The sequence below is a fragment of the Chlamydotis macqueenii genome, chromosome 1 (assembly GCF_036417535.1).
Source record: "Chlamydotis macqueenii isolate bChlMac1 chromosome 1, bChlMac1.mat, whole genome shotgun sequence".
Lineage (NCBI taxonomy): Eukaryota > Metazoa > Chordata > Aves > Otidiformes > Otididae > Chlamydotis > Chlamydotis macqueenii.
The window spans coordinates 141,400,657-141,420,995 of NC_141556.1; the positions used below are offsets into that span (position 1 = coordinate 141,400,657).

The 20,339-nt window shown below is 42.6% G+C and overlaps 1 protein-coding gene across 1 annotated transcript; it reads left to right on the forward strand.

The window, feature by feature from the left end:
- Positions 1-517: 517 nt before the first annotated feature.
- On the forward strand, positions 518-19,819 carry MXRA5 (matrix remodeling associated 5). Its single transcript, XM_086768442.1, has 7 exons — positions 518-1,086; positions 3,374-3,589; positions 5,974-6,103; positions 6,428-6,818; positions 9,045-14,024; positions 14,672-15,572; positions 17,103-19,819. The coding sequence occupies exons 1-7, from the start codon at positions 887-889 to the stop codon at positions 19,012-19,014; spliced, it is 8,730 nt and encodes a 2,909-aa protein (XP_086624568.1). The 5' UTR covers positions 518-886; the 3' UTR covers positions 19,015-19,819.
- The last annotated feature ends 520 nt before the right edge of the window (positions 19,820-20,339 follow it).

The following is a 20,339-nucleotide window of genomic DNA, read 5'->3' on the forward strand; positions in this document are numbered from 1 at the left end:
CAGGAGATGAAACCCTTACACGCCGACTGGATATAGGTCTCTGCAGCTGCACGGTGCCACAACGCACTCAGGATGATGGCGAGGTTGGTTCTTTGTGTAGTGGTGGGACACCTACATCACTGTGAGTGGAGTAAGAAACCCAGACCGGTTTCTGCGGTTTTGGGGTTAAATGCTGGACTCTGTGTGTGTGTGTGTCTGCACGCGTGTGTGAGCGCACACCGCAGACAGCTTCACATCTGAGCGTTCCAATTGCGCCGGATTCTTCCAGGTCCCAGAAACAAACTTTCCGTCAACTTCAGATCCGGGACCCAGGCGTGAGCTCCCCATCCCCCGCTGCGGCTCCCCCCGCGCCGGCTCCGGTGCCCCCCCTCCACCTCCCGCCCCCCGGCGCGGACCCGCCCGCAACACCCCCCCTCCTCCTCGCCCCGTGGAGGTGCCGCCCACCCCGCAAGAGGAGCCGCGCCGCCGCGCCCTCCCCCTGCACAGCGCCCGGCGCGGGGTGGCGGCCGGAGCGGCGGAGGCTCGGCACCCCGCGCCCCTTGTCCCCATGCCGCGGCGGGCGGCGGGAGGCTGCAGCCGCGGGAGCTGCGCGCCCAGGCAGCCCGGAAAGCGGCGGGGAGCCGCCGGCAGCGCCCGCCCGCCCGCTCGCTCAGGGAGGTCCCGCAGCCCGCGGAGCGACGCGCTCGGCTCTCGGCGGGGCTGAGGGATCGCGGCGGTGATCTCGCGGAGGCACGCACAGAAGGCGAGAAAATATCAGTAAATAAAAAAAAAAATAAAACAACAACAACAAAAAGCCAACAGCCCAGACGGTGTCCTGCCCGGCTACCGGCTTATGCCCGTTCGGGGGGACCCAACCGCGGCGGCGGATCCCACGGGATGACGGGCGATGAGGAGTCCTAAAGCGGCGTCGACGCAGGCTGCCGCGGGCTGCGATGAGACTCGGCCGGCCAGTGCCGGAGGGGAGGCCGGGAGCCCGGTAGCCGCCGGCCGCCCGCCGCGCCGCCCCGCGCCGCCGGCCACCCGCAGCCCCCCAGGGGAATGGGAGCGGCGGGCAGCGGCCGCTGAGGCCGCCGCGCCCTGCTGCAGGTAAGTACCCGCGCACGGCCGGTGGCAGCTGCCGGGGCCCGGGTGGGTCGGGGTTGAGGGGGTGGTGGTTTGGGGTGGGGGCTCCCTTGCGGGTCTGTGCGAGAGGAGGAGGAGGGCCGCGGCGCGGCTGTCCGGGTGGCGGCGGTGGGGCGCCCTGCGGTCCGCGCCACCGTGTGTCGGTGCCCGCCTTCCGCCCGTCCGCGCCGGTTGCTCAGCCCGGCGGGGACATTCCTCCCTAATGGGAAGCATCTGCCCTCCGGTACAGTAAAAAGAAATGCGGCTGAGGGGGAACCGCGCCGCCCTCCCAGTCCCCAGCCCTCTCCACCATTGCCTCGGCTGGCGCACGGCCCGGCCCGGCGGGAGGGGCAGCGCCGCGCGGGACCCGCCGCCCCCACTACCCCCCCTCCCCAAAACCTCCTCGCAGGGCGAGCGCAGCCCCCGCCAGCAGCCGTGCCGGCAGCGCCACGGGCCACACCCCCTCGCCTCCGGGCGGGCGGTCTCCCCCCCCCACCACTCCTCCGCAAGCCCCAGCCCATTGGCTGTCGGGCTGCGCGGCGGCGGTGGGGGCAGCCAATGGCGAGCAGCGCGGGAGGGGCAGTCGAGGGCGCCCCCTAGCGGCGGGGCGGGGGCAGCCGATCCGGTCGCGGCTAGGCGCTGTTGGCAGCGGGGGTTTCTCCGGCACCAGAGCGGCGTCAGCTCGGGTGCTGCGAGCCCTGCCCTCGGGCATCGCTGCTTCCCCCTCGGGTATTGCTGCTTCCCCCTCGGGTATTGCTGCTTCCCTCTCAAGGCTGCTCTTCCCCAGCCCCTCACAAGTCACCGCGGTTTCCTCCTCACCTCGGCGAGCCCCTCCCGTAGGGAAGTGCGATGCCCCCTCCCAAAAGGAGTTGAAATGAGTGGGATGGTTTTTAAAGGGAATTTTCATTAAAGAGAACATTAAGGAAAATAGAACCTGAATATTCTTAAGCAAATTAAAAGCTATTTGTCTTGTAAAGAATTGTAAATGTCTCATTAACTTGGCCACAGATATTTGAGAAAGCTCTTCATCTCAAGGATCCTCTGCTTTGAACTCTAATGGTTTGCACATGATGGCCTTAGACAAAAAAAAAAAAAAAGTGTGTCTGTTTGCTAGCAGATCTGAGAAAATCTGACTTTTATACTAAAAGCAATAACTAATAGAACTCATAATATGTAGTAGAACTGAATGCCTTTCCATTGTTGTCACACGGTTATACAAGGGCAGGAATACCAAGTCTCTGCTACTAATAGTAGCCTGCATTCTTGTATGGCTGTAATCTGGAGAGCTCAAATTCTTCTGATGGTAGGGGTAAGAATGGGGACATTTCAAATTAATTTCTCCAGAGTTAGGCTGCTTAGTCTGTAATTAGGCATGTCCATAAGTTGTTTTATTTTCAGAAATGATTCGTGCTCAAGGTCAATAACAGTTGTACTTTCTTGTCTGTTTTAGCACAGTGGGCATCTTGAAATGACTCTCCATGGGTCTGGCCACCCAGATTTAGACACACAGGCTCTACTCATGCTTCTAAGTAAATTGTCAAGTTTTATCAATTCTCATGATTCATAGCTCCTGTTTGGTTAAGATGACAATGTAAAAGCACATCTGACATCACACAGTAATGCATGGCAAAGGATGATAGAGCCCAGCTCTATGGCCAGCCCATTCTTTCTCCCACTCGCTTTCTCTCTCAATGATACCATTTCCCCTATACATTATGAATAGGATTGGTTCAGCAAAATTTTACCCTCCTGGAAGTTCATAGCCTGTCTGAAAATTTGCCAGCTGGTTAGCTGAATGGGGACCTAATGAGGCTGATACGTATTATTTCTAGGTATCCTATCAGATAGATACCTGATATTGTTCATCTTCAAATGAATATGGGTAGCTTTTTTTTTTTTCATTCATTGACTGTAGAGGGAGCCATGGCAATTTGCTTGAACTAGATACTTGCTTTGAAGTTTTCTCATTTTTAGGTGTGATGAGTGCTACATTTGGGGTACAGCACAAACTTACAAAATTTATTGCCATAGGGAGACAGCGTAACTTTAGCAGAGTAGGTATTTTGTAGAATAGTAGAAGTGAATTATGGGGGAGAAGTTATCTTTGAAGTAGCAAATAACGTGGAAGAAAGAAATCCTCTTTCTTGCTGAACTTGGCTACAGACCTTCAGGGATGCTGCACAGCATCGCTAGGTGGATAAAGCTTTTTCAAAGGATTTAAAAAATAATCTCTTATTCTCCTTCTTCTCTCCCCCCACCCCCGACGACCCAGGAGGAGCGAGGCGAGGGGAGGCGAGAAGATGGGGGCGCGGGCGGTGGCGGGGGCGCTCTCCGTGGTGCTGATCCTGGGGCTGGGGCCGCCGCCGGGCGCCCTGGGCTGCCCCCGCCCCTGCGCCTGCTACCTCCCCACCGAGGTCCACTGCACCTTTCGGTCCCTAGCAGCCGTGCCGGCGAGGATTTCGAAACATGTGGAAAGAATCAATTTTGGGTTTGTATGGCAGTTTTGTAGCAAACAGTTTTATGTTCTTGGTGCGGTGTGCTGGAATGCTTCGCCCACGTGCGGCGTGCCGGGATCTCTGTGTGGACTCTTTAAGTAGTATTGCAGAGATGGGTGGTTACTTGCAGGCACTGTGTTTCAAACACTACAGTTACTGGTATGGAGAAAGTTTTATTGTATCCCTCAGGTTTCAAAGAAAAGTTACTGTTATTTTCAAATAAATGTTTATATCATGGTGTCAGTTCTTGGCAAATAGTAGCTTCTTGTTGTATATAAAACACTATATTGAATTAAGCCTACCATAGGATTTCTACTAAATGTTGAATTTTATACTTGAGGTAAAAAAAAATGTACTATGAGTAAAATTCTATAACTTAGCCAGGTAGCATTTTGGAGAACAATGACATATAGCATATCTTAAAGCAATACAGTAAACCCAAAGTTATTCCATTGCCTTTGGAGTTTTGGTTTGATTTGGTTTGTTGGTTTTTTTTCAAGGAACTTAAGTGCAATATAAGCAGACATCAATGCTTTGGAGAGAGATTGCTCAGGCTCCAACTCACTTTCCTCTGCCAGGCTGTTGCCAACTCACATCTATCTGTCAGGTTGTGAGATCAGAAGGCAGGGGCAGCTGGGAGGCTGCATATCACAAAAGTGCTGCGTAGGGTCATTATGTAACATGGCATGGTGCAAGAGTTGCAGTCCTCTTCTGCTTGATATCAGAGATGCCTCACTACCTGATATGAACTCACCCTGACCACCCCAAGGCCTGTAAGCTGCAACTGATCTGACAAGAGACCTTGATTATTTTCTTTTTTTGCTTCTGTGTGGTTAAAATGTCTATCCAACAGCACTTTATGCACCTAAAACCTAATTTTAGTCTCAAAATGCCCTTGCACTCAGTGAATCTGTATTATAGCAATCTTTACCTTCATGCCATTTTTGAGTCAAAAATGCCTCCCTCTCTTCTCACATTCAAAACCACACAGATTCACAGTTAGCTCTCCCCGAAATGTCAACATTCTATGGCAAATTTTATCTCAAAATTGTTTTTGAAAACGGGATGTAGACTTCTAAGTTATTTAGGCGTTCTGGCTGTTTTTTAATAAAAGTACATTATTTGATGCTGATAGTATGGAAGCCCTTTCCTGTCTTTGTATTTCATCACTACAAATGACGTTGTCTGAGTTGTGTCCTTTCCCAGCAAGAAACAGTCTTAACTATCTGTTGTTGCATTTCTTTCATTTTGGAAAAGAGCTTTTGGCATCTTTCTGTTTGAAGATGCTGTATATTTAGGAGGTAAAGATTATTTTCCTAATTTTAAATAATTTGGGAAAAATTTTTATTTAGAGAAGTTCATATTTTTTAGAAGGGCTGATGTTAAAATAAGGAATTTCAGTAGGATGACTGCTATAAGCCTAGGAGACCTGTAGTAGGACAAAAACTATCAAAACAGTAGCCTAAATTTTTAGAAAATTGATAATCTTCAGATAGATAGCATGGTGAGAATCTAAAAGTATTTCCTCCATATTCAAAGTATTTTAATTTCTCATTGTTTCTTCTGTTTCTTTCTAGAAAGTGTTAAAAAAGAGGAAAAATCTTTTAAATTCTGTGCTTAATTTAGAGACTTCATGCCCAGATTAGCTCATACGTTTAAGTTTATGTCCACATATGGAAAATCCAAATGTGGAGCTAGGCCACCAAACTTAAGGCTTCCATATTGGCAAATAAAACCTGATTTATTTGTCCGAAGAGAAATTGAATTGTTTTCAAAAAGTAGATTTTCTGCATTCCTTCTCTAAAAGGAGTTTCTAGGCTCAAATCATATAATTGGAAGGTTGATTCCTCGATCTTATGTAATTAGTTGATGTAGCCTATTACATGTTGTAAAAGTAAGTGAAGCAGGATGTGACTTCCTGCTTCTCGTGATGTTTGGGAGATATCCCTTTTTAATGTCCTCTCTCCACAGCTTTATTCATTTATTGTTAAATGCTGTTTTGGCAACACTGAAGCCCATCTAGTTTGCCAGGCTCCATAGCATCATTGGTTGGCTACAGGCCATTAATTTATTACCATTCCATAAACTGAGCTGCATGGAAAAACATACAGACGACTGTTAGAACTTAAATGCTTATTTATTACTCTTACTCCTAAATTATGGCTAAAGTGCCACAAACTGAGTTAAAAGAAATCTTAATGTAAACATGGACTAAGTATACTTGGCCTTGTAAAAATGTTTCAGTAACTTCTGGCCCTTTGACAGTGCATTAAGATCCCTACAATTTTTCTTGAATGTCAGATTATACTGATTTTACATTTGCAGTCCGTGACAGTCAGTGCTTAAAATGTAACTGCACATGTGATTTTTTTTCCAGGTTTAACAGTATACAGTCTATATACGAGAACTCCTTTGCAGGGCTTACAAAACTGGAATTGCTCATGATACATGGAAATGACATTCAGAATATACCTAATGGTGCTTTGAAAGATCTTGTGTCTCTACAGGTAATGCTCAGATCTTCTTAAATTTTATAAATTCTAACCTCAATGAATAACAGAAGACAAAAATAAGTGGGCTTTGTAATGCCTTTCTTAGGATTGAGATACCTTTTTCCTCTCAAATAGGTTGGAGATACTTTAGCTATGCCAATGTCATACTTGATAATGCCAACTAATATTCATCTATATTCTTCCACTTTGACCAGCATATCATTTTTCAGTGGTGCAAAAGATATTTTAGTGTGGCAGGAAAACTTCTGCATGCTTGCTAGTCTGTTTGGATTTAGATCAAAAACCAAAATTAATCTCTTTTATTCTTTTTTTTTTTAGGTTTTCAAAATTAGTTACAATAAATTGAAAGTCATAACTGGCCAAACTCTCCAAGGACTTTCAAGCTTAATGAGACTGCACATGGACCACAACAGAATTGAGTTTATTCATCCAAATGCTTTTGATGGATTAACTTCTCTGAGACTGGTCCACTTAGAAGGAAATCTGCTCCAGCAGCTTCACCCCAACACCTTTTCAACCTTTATAGTCCTTGATTATTTCAAATTGTCGACAGTAAGACATCTCTACTTATCTGAAAATGCTCTTAGGACCTTGCCTGCAGGGATGTTTCAAGGCATGCCGCTGCTGGAGAATCTTTACCTTCATGGGAATCCATGGGCCTGTGACTGCAGCTTTAAGTGGCTCCTTGAATGGAATGAAGTTTCTGGAGGTAAGAGCAAAAATACCAGTGCTTGTTCAACTCATAATGTTAGGAGTTTTTTTCCCTGTTCTTCATATGGATAGTTTTGTTGTTTACTGAGTGTTATTACTTACATAATGTCTCTGTACGCTATTATGTTCTGTTCCGGTTTTTTTTTTTTTTTTTTTTTGGTAGAATAACTGGTCTATCTTTGCTCAGGTTTAGATGTGAGACAAATATCATACTGCTTAGGTTGGAACACTTATGGTCAAGTGCAGACACAAAATACTAGAAGAAAAAAAAAAATAGCCAAAACCAGTTTTATAATGCCTCTGTATCAGGAATACACTAAGTGAGGACCTTTTTGAATGCCAGTTTTCGATTTGGGCATCTCAGGTCATCAATGCCCCATCTCAGGTGGCTAAGTGTTTACTATAGTAGGCCAGAGGGACTGGTGTTACACCAGCGCTTGCTGCTAAAATATTAAGAGCAAATTGTCATTTAGTTGCAACTAGAGATGTCTCAGATGAGTCAGGAGTCACAAGGTTTATATAATTATTTGAAGCATGTGTGGTGGACAATGGCGGATCTTGTCATGGTAGAATATGTAATTCATTGCAGTTTTGCACTTAGCTATAGGACAATACTTTTAAGAATGTGTGATACTTGAATGTGTAATGTAAGTGTTCCTGACTGAACTGGTGCTTGAGGAATCTAACGTTTATATTATATTTAGCTAACTTAAACTTTCGTATTTTACATACTCTCTTTGATCTAAATGAATACGTCTATTAAGTGTACTTAAGTTACATTGTAAACTATAACAATAAAATATTAGATGAACTTTCTTTGAACAATGTTACATTGTTAAAATTTTTATTCAATTAGATTCCCCTTTTTACACTAAAACAGTAGTGATTTTTGGAAAGAGAAAATAATTTATCCATGTCATTTTCATGAGTGACAGATTTTGAATCTTTATATAACTATAACTTCTCAGGGAATTCTGTCCAGATAGAGTTATAGAAGTGCTATTTCGTAGATCACCAGTGTGGCCACTGACATGTGGATCAGAAGTTGGTCACCGATGTGGCCACTGCCAAGTTGATTGTGGGCCAGTTCTGTCATGAAGCATGGTTTCCTTGTCTTTGAAACATCATATTTCAATCTGCAAGTGATAGACTGGTTCCGTTAAATGTTCCGTTTGTAATAACTTCTCAAGAAAATTGATTTGTCAGACTTGCAAAGCATATGTTTTTCAATTAAAAATGGGTATGAAATTTTGCCTCTCTTTTCCCCTTCTCCTAGCATTTTGCTTTGTAACCCACCCATATATTCTTCATTGATTCAAAAATCCCTCATTCCTCAGGAGTGTTCAGCATGACGCTTATTCCTGGAATAGCTGGAATACATTTTATTTACAACATATTTCCAAACTAAATATGTAAGGTGACATTTGACATTCTAGTGAGCAGAACAATGTAATAAATATATGACTGTTATTTTGCAGACAAGAGTCTTTCTGGCCTTCACAGAAGAGAGGAGTCAAGTCTATTATTTCCTGTTTTAACAGTCCTTGTCTGTTTTAGTTTGTATTGTATCATTATTGAGTTTACAGTTATTTCAGAGGTCGAGGAAGAAGTGACACATTCTTTTTTTTTTTGCTACTGACAAATAGCTTGTAAGTACAGGAACTTGCCAGCAGATTTTGGTAGCTACAGTAGAATATTTTCTGTATTGCTAGTAGTGTTGTTAAGGAATAGACAAAAATAAAAAGCTTCCTGAATTATTTAATGAGGAAGTCCAGCATTTTTTGGGTAAATGCTGCATTTTTGAAAACTGAGAGGACCCAATCCGCTTCACATGGGATCCACAAGTTGAATGGGTAGGCTGTCACTGTACAAGTGCAGACTTTTTGACACAGCATAGCTTCTTACTCACTTATAAAATGTTACTCTGAGCACTTCAGTTTCTAGGCAGTGAAATTCAGAGGCAGTTAGTCTAATTTTCAGAAGAATAGAGTCTTCAATCCTCTCGTTAAAGTCAGAAGAAATTGTGGTCAGTTTGAGAATGTGTCACCCATTCGACAAAGAGGTGCCACTTTAAAAAGCCTTGCCTCGTGTTGTATGCCATAATGTGTTCCTTATGCAGTCCATTTCACACCTTTGAGAATTCTTTAACTCTAGAACAATGTTCTTCACTTACCTACCTTTTGTTTTCTCCTTTTTATTCTTTCCTTTTTTTTTTTTCTTGCAGGTGTTTTAAAATGCAAAAAGGACAAAGCCTATGAAGGGGGACAGCTCTGTCCTAAGTGCAACAGCCCAAAACAGCTGCAGAAGGAAGATATTCAGAACTTGAAAGATATTTCCTGTAGGAAACCTGTGATTCAGTCCTCACTGAGACAGAATAGCAGCACGCAAGACGAAGAAGATGGTGACAGTTATGAAATCCCCCTGGAAGCGCTTCAGTCCTCTCCATGGAACATTATGCTAAATATGACTGATGAGCATGGCAATGTAGTCCACCTGAATTGTGAAATCAAAAAACCAACAGGCTCTACCAAAATTCAGTGGAATCAAAGCCAGACTCAGGAGATTGATATCAATGCTACAATATCACTGGATTTTGAATGTCCAATGAATCGAGAAAACTATGAAAAATTATGGAAGCTTATAGCTTATTACAGTGAAGTACCCGTCAAATTAGAGAGGGAACTTATGCTCAGCAAAGAGCCTCAAATAAGCTACCAGTACAAGCAAGGCTCAGATTATGATGCTCTTTACTACACAGGTGTAAAAGCTCAAATACTGGCTGAGCCTTCTTGGATGATGCAACCTCTTATAAATATCCAATTAAACAGGCGCCTGAGTACAGGGAAAAAAGTGGTGCTGTCTTTTTTTACTGTGTTTTCTCAGACAATTCATACCAAAGACATCAGGCAGCAGAGAAACTGGGTAATGATAGAGCAAAACCAGGGCACAAGGACAGCACAGAGTGTGGTGGAAGGGTCAGAGTGTCAGCTGAGCTGCAATGTGAAAGCCTCTGAGAGGCCCTCTATTCAGTGGCTCTTTCCAGATGGATCTAAACTGCAGGCACCATTCAATCAGAAAGACAGCAGGTTTTCCATTCTCAGTAGCGGCCAGCTAATAATCAAAGCAGTGAGTTACACTGATGGTGGTTTGTACCACTGTGTTGCCCAAGTGAGAGATGATGTGGACATAATGGCTTACAGGCTTCTAGTGCAGCCTCCAGCTATTCAGGAAGCTGATTCAGATGTAGTGAGAGTTGAAAAAAATGTGGGAGATCCAATAGTTTTGCCATGCAATGCAGTTGCCAACCCAGAGCCGCAGTTGAGCTGGATTCTTCCAAACAGCCAGGTCCTTAACGATTTATCAAACTCTTCAAAAGGATATATGTTGGACAATGGTACTTTGCTTATTCCAAAAAGCCATGTCAGTGATAGTGGCCATTACAGATGTGTGGCTGTCAATCATCAGGGATCAGATCAGTTTATTGTAAGGGTCACAGTAAATAAAATGGTGTCTGACAGGTCATTTAAAAGAATAAAATTAAAAAAGCGCCCAGGCTCAAAAAGTTTGTCGAAAACAAGAGGGCGGGTCATAGATGATGAAGAGGGATCAGGGGCAAGTGTGATGGATGAGTTCCCACGAAGAAAGAACCACCTGAAAGATTATGAAATATCCTTAAAACAAAAAAGTGACCAGGTGCCAGAAGCTCAAATTAAAAAGGGGAAGAAGGGCAAAAGGAAAATGAAAATCTGGAAAAGTACTGATAGAACCCAAGAAATCAATGTTGCAGAAGGCCGGAGAGTATTTGAGTCTCGAAGGAGAATTAATGTGGCGAACAAGCAGATTAATCCACAGCATTGGGCTGACATTTTGGCAAAGGTCCGTGGGAAGAATCTTCCTAGAACAACAACAGCTACAGCCACTTCTTTAACAACTCCACTGCCATCAGTCATGCAGAAATCTACTCCAGTCCCTCATCCAGTAGCCAGCCCTCCGCCTCCAGAAACAGCAACAGATGGAGTAGATTCCTCTGCTGATGCACCACCTGTGGATGAAGATGAGCCATTCTCAGTCACTGTTTCCCACAACACTGAAGCATTTTCAGTCCAGTCCATATTAACAAGGTCAGAAACGGAACCCTTCTCAGACCACAGGGCTTTAGAAATCCCTGTATCAGGTCCATATTTGATTCCTGTCTCTGCAACTGTGCAGCCACAAGGCCAGCAGCGTCTTGATGTTGGGACTGATGATTCAGTTGTGGTTAAAGAAAAGGTCCATGCTCCTACTGAAGAACCTTTAACTAGACAAATTGTAACAAACTTTCCTAATATTCAGAGCAGTTCATTCACAGTGGAGAATGTAGATAGAACTGTATCTTCTATATCAGAGGAAAATTCTGCTTTTGCTGAGCTACCACTTGATGCTACTGTCCTAGCTGAATCTCAGACTGTGGATCTTCATAGCGTCTTGGAGACAAGTGTGAAGTTAAATGAAGTGGACCCGATGAGTGTTGACACCATAATTTTAACACCTCCTCAGTTGGATGAGATCATCCCAACAGATTCTGTAGGCACTACTACAATTTCTTCATCTGTTTCTCCATTTGTTACAGAAAAGAGCAATGACTTGATACACCAACACAAAGAAGTGTCCACAGATCAGACAAAAATGGCAGACTTAAGTACAAATTTTCCAGCTGTTACACCCATCAGGATGCAGAGCAAGGAAGAACCTGAGACCCACAGGAACACAGTGACTCAAAAAAGCATGTCCAGCAGTTATGTAGAGAGTTTTCAGGGAGGAGAACATAGAAACCTGGCTACTCCAAAACCAGATCTCAGATTCACTTTGCCAAGTACTAATGCTCTTCATAAAACAGCAGGGGGGATAAAACTTGCTTCTTCCATCAGTAGATTGACTACTGTGGCCACAACAACAACTCCATATAGAAAGACCATGCCTTCACTTGTTACTCAGCATCCTAGAAAAAGGCCCTATGGGAGAAGAAGATTGAGGCCAAACAGAATCCGACAAAGACCAAAGCCTTTTTCCCCTGTTGTTTTAACCACAGGGGCAATGCCTGTTGTTCCAAGGACACCTGAAGTTGAAGCTGTGACCAAAACTTCTACAGCTCTTGAAAGTCCTAATCTTGAAACCAATGTCAAAATACAGACTAAGGAAGAGGACCATATGAAATACACTCCTTTATTAGCTACTGACCCAGTTGTCTTAGAGAAAATTACCAAAATCAGAGAGGTGGTCACAACTTCTTTCTTTAGGCCTACTGCTTCTCCATCCGAAGCAAAACATGTGACAGCTCCTGACACCTTCGCACTTCCAGTGACTGCACCTATCACAATATTATCATCATATGTTGTACGTGGTGCAGTTCCCACGAAGGAGTCAAATGCACCTCTGAAACCAGAGCAAAGTGAAGTGCCACCGTACTACTCATTAGACAATATATCTGAGGAAAAGAGCATTAAGGGAGATTCTAAAACTATAGCTAGTAAGGCAGAACAATCAAGCACAACAGCTTCTCCTGAGCATATGAACAGCTTGATGTTATCTACAAAACCAGAATCTCAAGAAGAGCTTAATCTATTTGACTCAGAAGTTGTAGTTAATGAAACAACTGCTGGAACATTCCAGCTGATATATCCCACTGTGACTGACTTAAGTATTCCTGTTGGCACAGCGGAAGTTTTTGAGGACCTCTCAGTTTCCAAGGAGCCATGGAAGCCCACAGTATCTTTAGAAATGCTAGCAATAACTGAGCCACCTCAGCAATATGAGAAGATTACTTTGTCCTCCTCCTTCAGCATGACAGAAACTCAGACTTTTCCTCTTAGAGAAACAAAGAAATCTGTTGTTTCTCAGACTAGGACAAAGCCATCTTCCTTGGATACAAAGGAAACTATGTCACATGTATTTCATCATGATCCCACTTCGCAGACACTTGAAAAGCCTCTGTCTACATCCACTGCTTTTATTCCCTTTATAAAACTTGCCACTCTTCCCTCTTTCATTTCCAGCACTTCACATCCTTCCCTTCATTATACCACTGAGGAAAGTAATGCCTTCAATCAAGAAAGGTTCCCAGAAGCAAAACAAATTGAAGCAGATGGTGACAAAATGGTGGTAAGCTCAAGACGAAATTTACACCCTACTCCTTCCTCTAGCCAGAACAGGATTAGCATACAGTCAAAAGAGGAGCAGTTCAAAGAGATGTACAGCAGCAAGTCAAACAACAGTTTACTGCTGAATCCAAACCTTCCCCGTCCACCTGCTGGAATGATACCAAGCCTAAACCAAAGACTGCCTGTTGTGCCTCCAAAGCATGTTCCAGTAAGAGGCACAGTGAAGCCTCCATATATTGTAACACAAGGTTCATTTCGCTATTTTATAACACATCAGCCTCTTCACTACACAAACAAACCAGAGATAACAGCATATGCAGCACATACCATCCAGGACAAAAAATCTTTTGCTTCTCAGAGAGAAAAAACTGCCCCAACACAAGCTTCTCCATTCCACAAAACAAATCCATTCACTGCAAGCAAGTTTGGTAATCAAGGTCAGAACAGATACAATATTAATTCAAGAATTTTTGGAAATAACTATGTTCCAGATAACAGAGGCACAGCAGGGAGACTACCAAGTCAAGGGATCCCTTATTATCCTGGTTCCAGAATGCCATTCCTTTTCAACAGAACAAGAATATTCCCTCACTTAAACATGCATCCTAAACCAGTGGTGCCTAGTCAACTATCCCCAAAAGACACAAATGAGAAGAAGGTTGCCCCGGTCTCCCCTAGCAGGACTACAGTGCAGAAAGCTACAGCTATTCCAGTGCCTCCAATGCCACACACCACAGCCACCACATCACCACCACCAATTTTGAAGATTACTCCTCCACCCTTTCTCTCTCAGCGCACAAAACCACACATATCCACTGCAGTTCATCCTTTTAAAAATGTCCATCATCATCAAAAAGTTCTATCTGTGCCTTATGTGGGAGGCATTATGCCACACAATTCAACTGTAATTCAATCTTCCACTAATTTCAGGATACATGGAGAAAGACCTAAAATTATCACAAAAGGGTCTCAAAGCGTATCCATCCTTGCTGAAACAGATGCTTTTATCCCTTGTGATACAGTAGGGGAACCCAAGCCTTTTATTACTTGGACAAAAGTCTCTACAGGTAAGACAGAGAAAAATGTGTTCTTCTACGTGCTTTTTAAGAGTACAAATACTTGGGTTGTTGCATGAAATGCAACATGGTTGTAGGAATAGTCCAAAAACCAAAGAACAATTTCAGTCTCTTTTAATCATTGTAGATAAAATGTGACTAATTGCAACTAATTATTACAGGTAAAAATAACTTTGCAGTATTTCTTGTAGTGAAAGAAAACCTCTACCATTTAATGAGTTTATTCTTTCAAGGGGGAATAGCAGCCAACTCTGATTATTCACAGCAGTTAGAATTTATGATGACAACACTTGTGGGTATGGGTTTGTTAACGTTGCTGCTTTAAATATTGATGTGTGTGTCATCTCCATAAGCAAAAGGAGCAGTGAAATTGTGTAAAGATTTAAGAGGAATCCTAAAGCATAAAGGCTTTAAAAGTTCCCACATTGTACAGGCTTGCAAGCTAGTATGGTTAGTTCTGCAATAGAAACAAAGAGTTATTTCAGCTATGGAGAGTGTCAGAAGATGTCACGTGATCCATCTGAAGTTGTAGTTGGTGTTAAGTAAATCTAAAATCTCACATAAGACTTTTTCAAGGCAACGATGTATGTCTTAAACCCTTTGACTTTCCATTTCTTTCTTTCCTCTTGCCTTCCCAGGAGCCCTAATGACAGCCAACACCAGGTTACAAAGGTTTGAAGTCTGGAAAAATGGTACCCTCCTTATCCGAAATGTTCAACTTCAGGATCATGGACAGTATTTGTGCACAGCTCAGAACATGCACGGCATAGATAAAATGATCATTGTGCTCACAGTTGTAGCCCACCAGCCCAAAATTTTACTTTCCCGCTATCGAGATGTCACGGTCTATTTTGGAGAGACCATAGCAATGGAATGTCAGGCTAGTGGGACTCCAAACCCACATATTTCATGGATTTTCCCAGATAGGAAGATTTTGCAGACAGTCACCACCACAGAAAGCAGGATAATGCTTCATGAAAATCGAACCTTGTCTATCAAGCAAGCAACTTTTTCAGACCGAGGAGTTTACAAATGCGTAGCAAGCAATGCTGCAGGAGCTGACAGCATTGCAGTGAGGCTGCATATTGCAGCCTTGCCCCCCATCATCCAGCAGGATAAGCTAGAGAACATTTCCTTGCCCCTTGGCACCAGTATTAACATCCACTGCACTGCCAAAGCAGCACCTTCTCCCAGCATCCGCTGGGTGGTCTTTGATGGCACACAAATTCGACCTTCTCAGTTTGTCAATGGGAATTTATTTGTTTTTCCCAATGGAACTCTTTATATTCGCAACGTCTCTCCCAAGGACAGCGGGACCTATGAGTGCATTGCTGCTAACATGGTGGGAGCTGCCAGGAGAATGATACAACTCCATGTGAAGAAGCATGCATCTAATGCTAAAATCACTGGGAGCTCTCCTCAGAGGACAGATGTAACATATGGCAGCATCCTGCGTTTGGACTGTAGTGCTTCTGGTGACCCCTGGCCTCGGATATTATGGAGATTGCCTTCCAAAAGGATGATTGATTCCCTACACAGGTATATTGCTATTTGAAGTGTCTAAATTACAGTTTAGATGTACTTAGAGAAAAGACCATTCATATCTGTACAAGTTTCAGTCTTGAGTTCTGAGTTTTGAATGAGGCCCAAAATCTTTAAGGAAGAATTTGAAATTATATCTAAAGATGGTAACTTGGCATAATTTTCTTGAAAACAATAACGTTCTTGAAAAGTCAGCTTCAGGTGTTTAGGATAAGCTGTCACTATTTGTCTTCTACAGCCACTTGTTAATGTAGTAAAAAGTTCAATGGCGAAAGTTAAGATACACAATTTGTGTACTGCTTCTTCCAATGTGGCTAGCTTGTAGAGTTGTATAGATGCTTGCTTTTCCTGAGGAGAAATGAGATCACTGAATTTTGTTTATCTGCTCTACAAATCATTATACACTGTAAATACAAGGCAAAGAAATAATCTTCTAATAATTAAATAAGCATGATCCTTTTAACATCCGTGTATAAATAAATGCCACTTTGCAATAAGGTTTGTGCAAACCCAGTTGCATATAAATGCTTAAAACAATACCTTCTTCAATGTTCATGGTATCAAGTAAAATATCAATTCTCCAAAGCTACAATAACTGTCATAAGACTTTGCTGAAAACATAATTTCTGCTCTATACATTATTTATTGCTCACTCTTTGAGCACTATAGACAGATGAGAAATGTACTGAAATTAAAACACACACTTATCAACAGCTTTCTTGATAGCTGAATGTAGTCACCAGTTTTTTCGTAATGACAAAAAATGTATTTAGGTAGCCTGTAGATAGCACAAAATCCAGAATTCATGTTATACTTCATAGTGATAACAACAAAATACTGGTATTTTTCATTTTCCCTCATGATCTTTCTGTGAGCTATTTCTCAAATGCAGTAGAACTTCTCTGGGGAGAAAGCTGGGGCTATTGAGGAAATTAGTTTCGACCACAATGCAATGGTTCCATAGTGAAGTGGAAAGGACTAATAGCTTTTTAGCACATTCAAAATATTTTTTTCAAAGCTTAGCAAGATTTGGCTTCTTTATGGTTGTTCTAAAGATTACCTGACGACACCAGAGTAGGTTGCTCATCTTGATTTGTTTTCAGCTGAGGACCCAAGTGCCAGACTCCATAGTTATGGTCCACATAGGTTTGTGTGACATATATCATTCAGAGATCCTGTGTTTGAATGTTACTGTACATGCAGTCAGAAAAGTAAAAAAATACCACCATTTGGTATTAAATGATTGTTTAATAGTCAAAAACACCATTAAAGTCATTGAATGCAACAGAGAAGAATAGTAGAATTGCTTGGTTACAAGTAAGTAGAATTATTTTTTTTCCATTTGCTTTTTGTTGGAGAATATCTTGGACATTTCAGACCATCTAATTATCTAACAATAGCAATGCTTCTCTCCTTTTTTTCAGTATTGTTGAGTTGTTGGATTTTTTTCCCCAGGTTTCACTCAATAACTAACACCTAAAATGTGATTTTGAAACTCATGTTCTGCTCTTTTTTCTTTCTTTACAGTAACTTGGAGACCAGAATCAAAGTATTCAGCAATGGGACTTTGGTTGTCCATTCAGTTACAGATAAAGATGCAGGAGACTATTTGTGTGTGGCCCGCAATAAGATCGGGGATGACTATGTTGTCCTCAAAGTGAATGTGATGATGAAACCAGCAAAAATAGAACATAAGAATGAGAACAACCACAAGGTCAAGTACGGAGGGGACCTGAAAGTTGACTGTGTAGCCACAGGTTTGCCAAATCCTGAGATCTCGTGGGGTCTCCCAGATGGCAGCATGATCAATACCTTCATGCAGTCAGATGACAGCGGCAGCCGGACAAAACGTTACGTGGTCTTCAATAATGGAACCTTGTATTTCAATGACGTTGGACTGAGAGAGGAAGGTGACTACACCTGCTATGCTGAGAACCAGATTGGGAAGGACGAGATGAAAGTGCGGGTCAAAGTAGTGGCTGAGCCTGCGACTATCAGGAACAAAACATACATCATTATTAATGTACCCTATGGTGATGTTGTGACAGTAGCATGTGAAGCCAAAGGAGAACCCACTCCCAAAGTGACTTGGCTCTCCCCGACCAACAGGCCAATTCCTGCCCTATCTGACAAATACCAGGTATATAGGGATGGCACCCTCCTCATTCAAAAGGCCCAAAGATCTGACAGTGGTAACTATACTTGCGTAGTGCGGAACAGTGCTGGAGAAGATCGGAAAATCGTCTGGATCCATGTTAACGTTCAGCCTCCCAGAATCAATGGTCATCTCAGTGCAATAACATCTGTGAGGGAGACAGCCATCAAGGATAGCCGGAAACTTATTGACTGCAAAGCTGAGGGCATCCCTGCTCCACGAGTTCTATGGGCTTTTCCAGAAGGAGTAATCCTGCCAGCTCCCTACTATGGGAACAGGATCACTGTGCATCGCAATGGTACGTTGGACATCAGAGAAGTGAGGCAGACAGATGCAATGCAGCTCATATGCATTGGACGGAACGAAGGAGGGGAAGCGAGATTGATTGTGCAACTCCTCATTACAGACCATTTGGAGAAACCCTCCTTCAGAGACCCTGTCAATGAAAGGATCACTGCCATTGCTGGACACAGCATCAATTTGAACTGCTCAGTCCAGGGGAATCCCAAGCCCAGCACAAGCTGGATCCTTCCCAATGGCACTGAAGTGCTGAGTGGCAGCCATCTGCACAGATTTTACCATAAGAGGAACGGGATCTTACACATCAGCAGCCTCTCTGCTGGGGATGCTGGGACTTACCGCTGTACAGCCAGAAACCCAGGAGGTTATGTAGAACGGGTAGTCTTCCTGAAGGTGGGACTCAGGCCAGAAATCAGCAACCAGTACAACAACCTAGTGAGCATCATCAATGGAGAAACTCTGCAGCTCCATTGTGTCACCCAGCCAAACCAGCAGATGCAGATCTCCTGGACGCTGCCCAACGGGGTGGTCCTGGATGCTCCCCAGGCTGTGGGTCGCTTTTCTCTGCTGGAGAATGGCTCATTGACAGTGCGTGAGGCTTCTGTATTTGACAGGGGCACTTACCTGTGCAAAGTGTCCACAGAGTATGGCACTTCTGTTATGAATGTGCCTGTCATCGTGATAGCCTATCCTCCCCGGATCACCAGTGAGCCAGCACCTGTCATCTATGCCAGGCCTGGAAATTCAGTAAAACTGAACTGCATGGCCATTGGGATTCCTAAAGCAGAAATAACATGGGAGCTTCCAGACAAGTCACATCTGACAACAGGACCTCAATCCCGTCTGTATGGAAACAAATTCCTCCACCCTCAGGGGTCATTAGTCATCCAGCAGTCTACGCAAAGGGATACGGGCTTCTATAAATGCACTGCTAAAAATATACTAGGCAGTGATTCGAAAACAACATACATACACATATTCTAACACTAAAACAAATGCCTTTGGCTGGATATACTGTTCAACTCACTGCCAAGCGAGTGCAACAAGGAACATACTGCTTGCAACAAAGCCAGGAAGGCGAAGGCAGAAAAAAAAAAAGCTATTTTCATGCAAAGTGCATTGCTTTTGTACTCAATATGGTAGTATGTCCTTGCAATAAAAGGAGGCAGTAGACATACTGAAATTGAGAAGGCTAACACGTTGGAAAAGGTCTTTAAATTGTTAAAACAGTGTGGTGTGATTTTTCATGCTATCCAATAGCATCTGAGACCTGAAGTACTCTATTCTTGTCAGTAGCCCAAAGCTATTCCTTGTTTTAACAAGCACCTTACAAGTACCAAAGAAGTATTAACTGTTAATAAATGAGCTGCAGTGATAGAAGTACTTTAATAAAATGTAATTTTCTTTATACCCTGCAGCACTTTTACATAATCTATCCTTATAGAATATGATTACTAACCTTTCTGTTCATTCTTCTATCAGCTTTTCAAAATCAAAGACTAACTTAGCAAATAAGAGTGATCTATTTTAATAAAAGTACATGCAGACATTAGTTACCTTAACATATGAACAACCCTTTTCCAGCTACTAAGGATGCTACAGTCAAATCATTCATTATATATTTTATATATATTTTTAAATCAGACTATGAGACTAGAAAGAGTAACAATGAATTTGGTCTCATTCTATAAATTATTGGTCTTTACAAGACTCTGATACGTTACAGTGTTTTATAATATTAAGGTCAATATCCTGTACATTTTATAATAAAAAATATTTTCCAAAAATATATTCAGTGTGGTTTTCATTTTGTTTTGAGAAAATAGGGAAGTCTGAATACTTAAGAGTATAAAGTTAAGTCAAAAACCAGAAGTCATCTAGTGTTACACATACTCTGTCTTTCTAAACATTATTTCCTATTAAAAACTTAACAGTTCTGTTATGTATATTTCAGGATACATTTACAAGTTCAATACTTTTTCTGCAATCAAGGATGGTTTATTGGGTAATGTACATAATTTTAAGTAGTTTATCAGTTATGCTACTGAAATAATTGCTACAAAATGCTGAATATGCCCATGTTTCCACAAATGACTCCAACCAGAATTTTGTAAATGTTAACTCACCTTTAAAACATGTGGATCCTCTAAGATATTCCTGATTTCTTAAAGCTGTGATTGTTCGTAAAGCTTATGCTCATGTTTTAGAATATTATGAGAATAAAAGCTTTATTTTTATTTTCTCAACTGATTAAAACATGGGAGAAAGTAATGTAAAGTGTTGTTCTAATGTTTAAATTTTGTAGAATC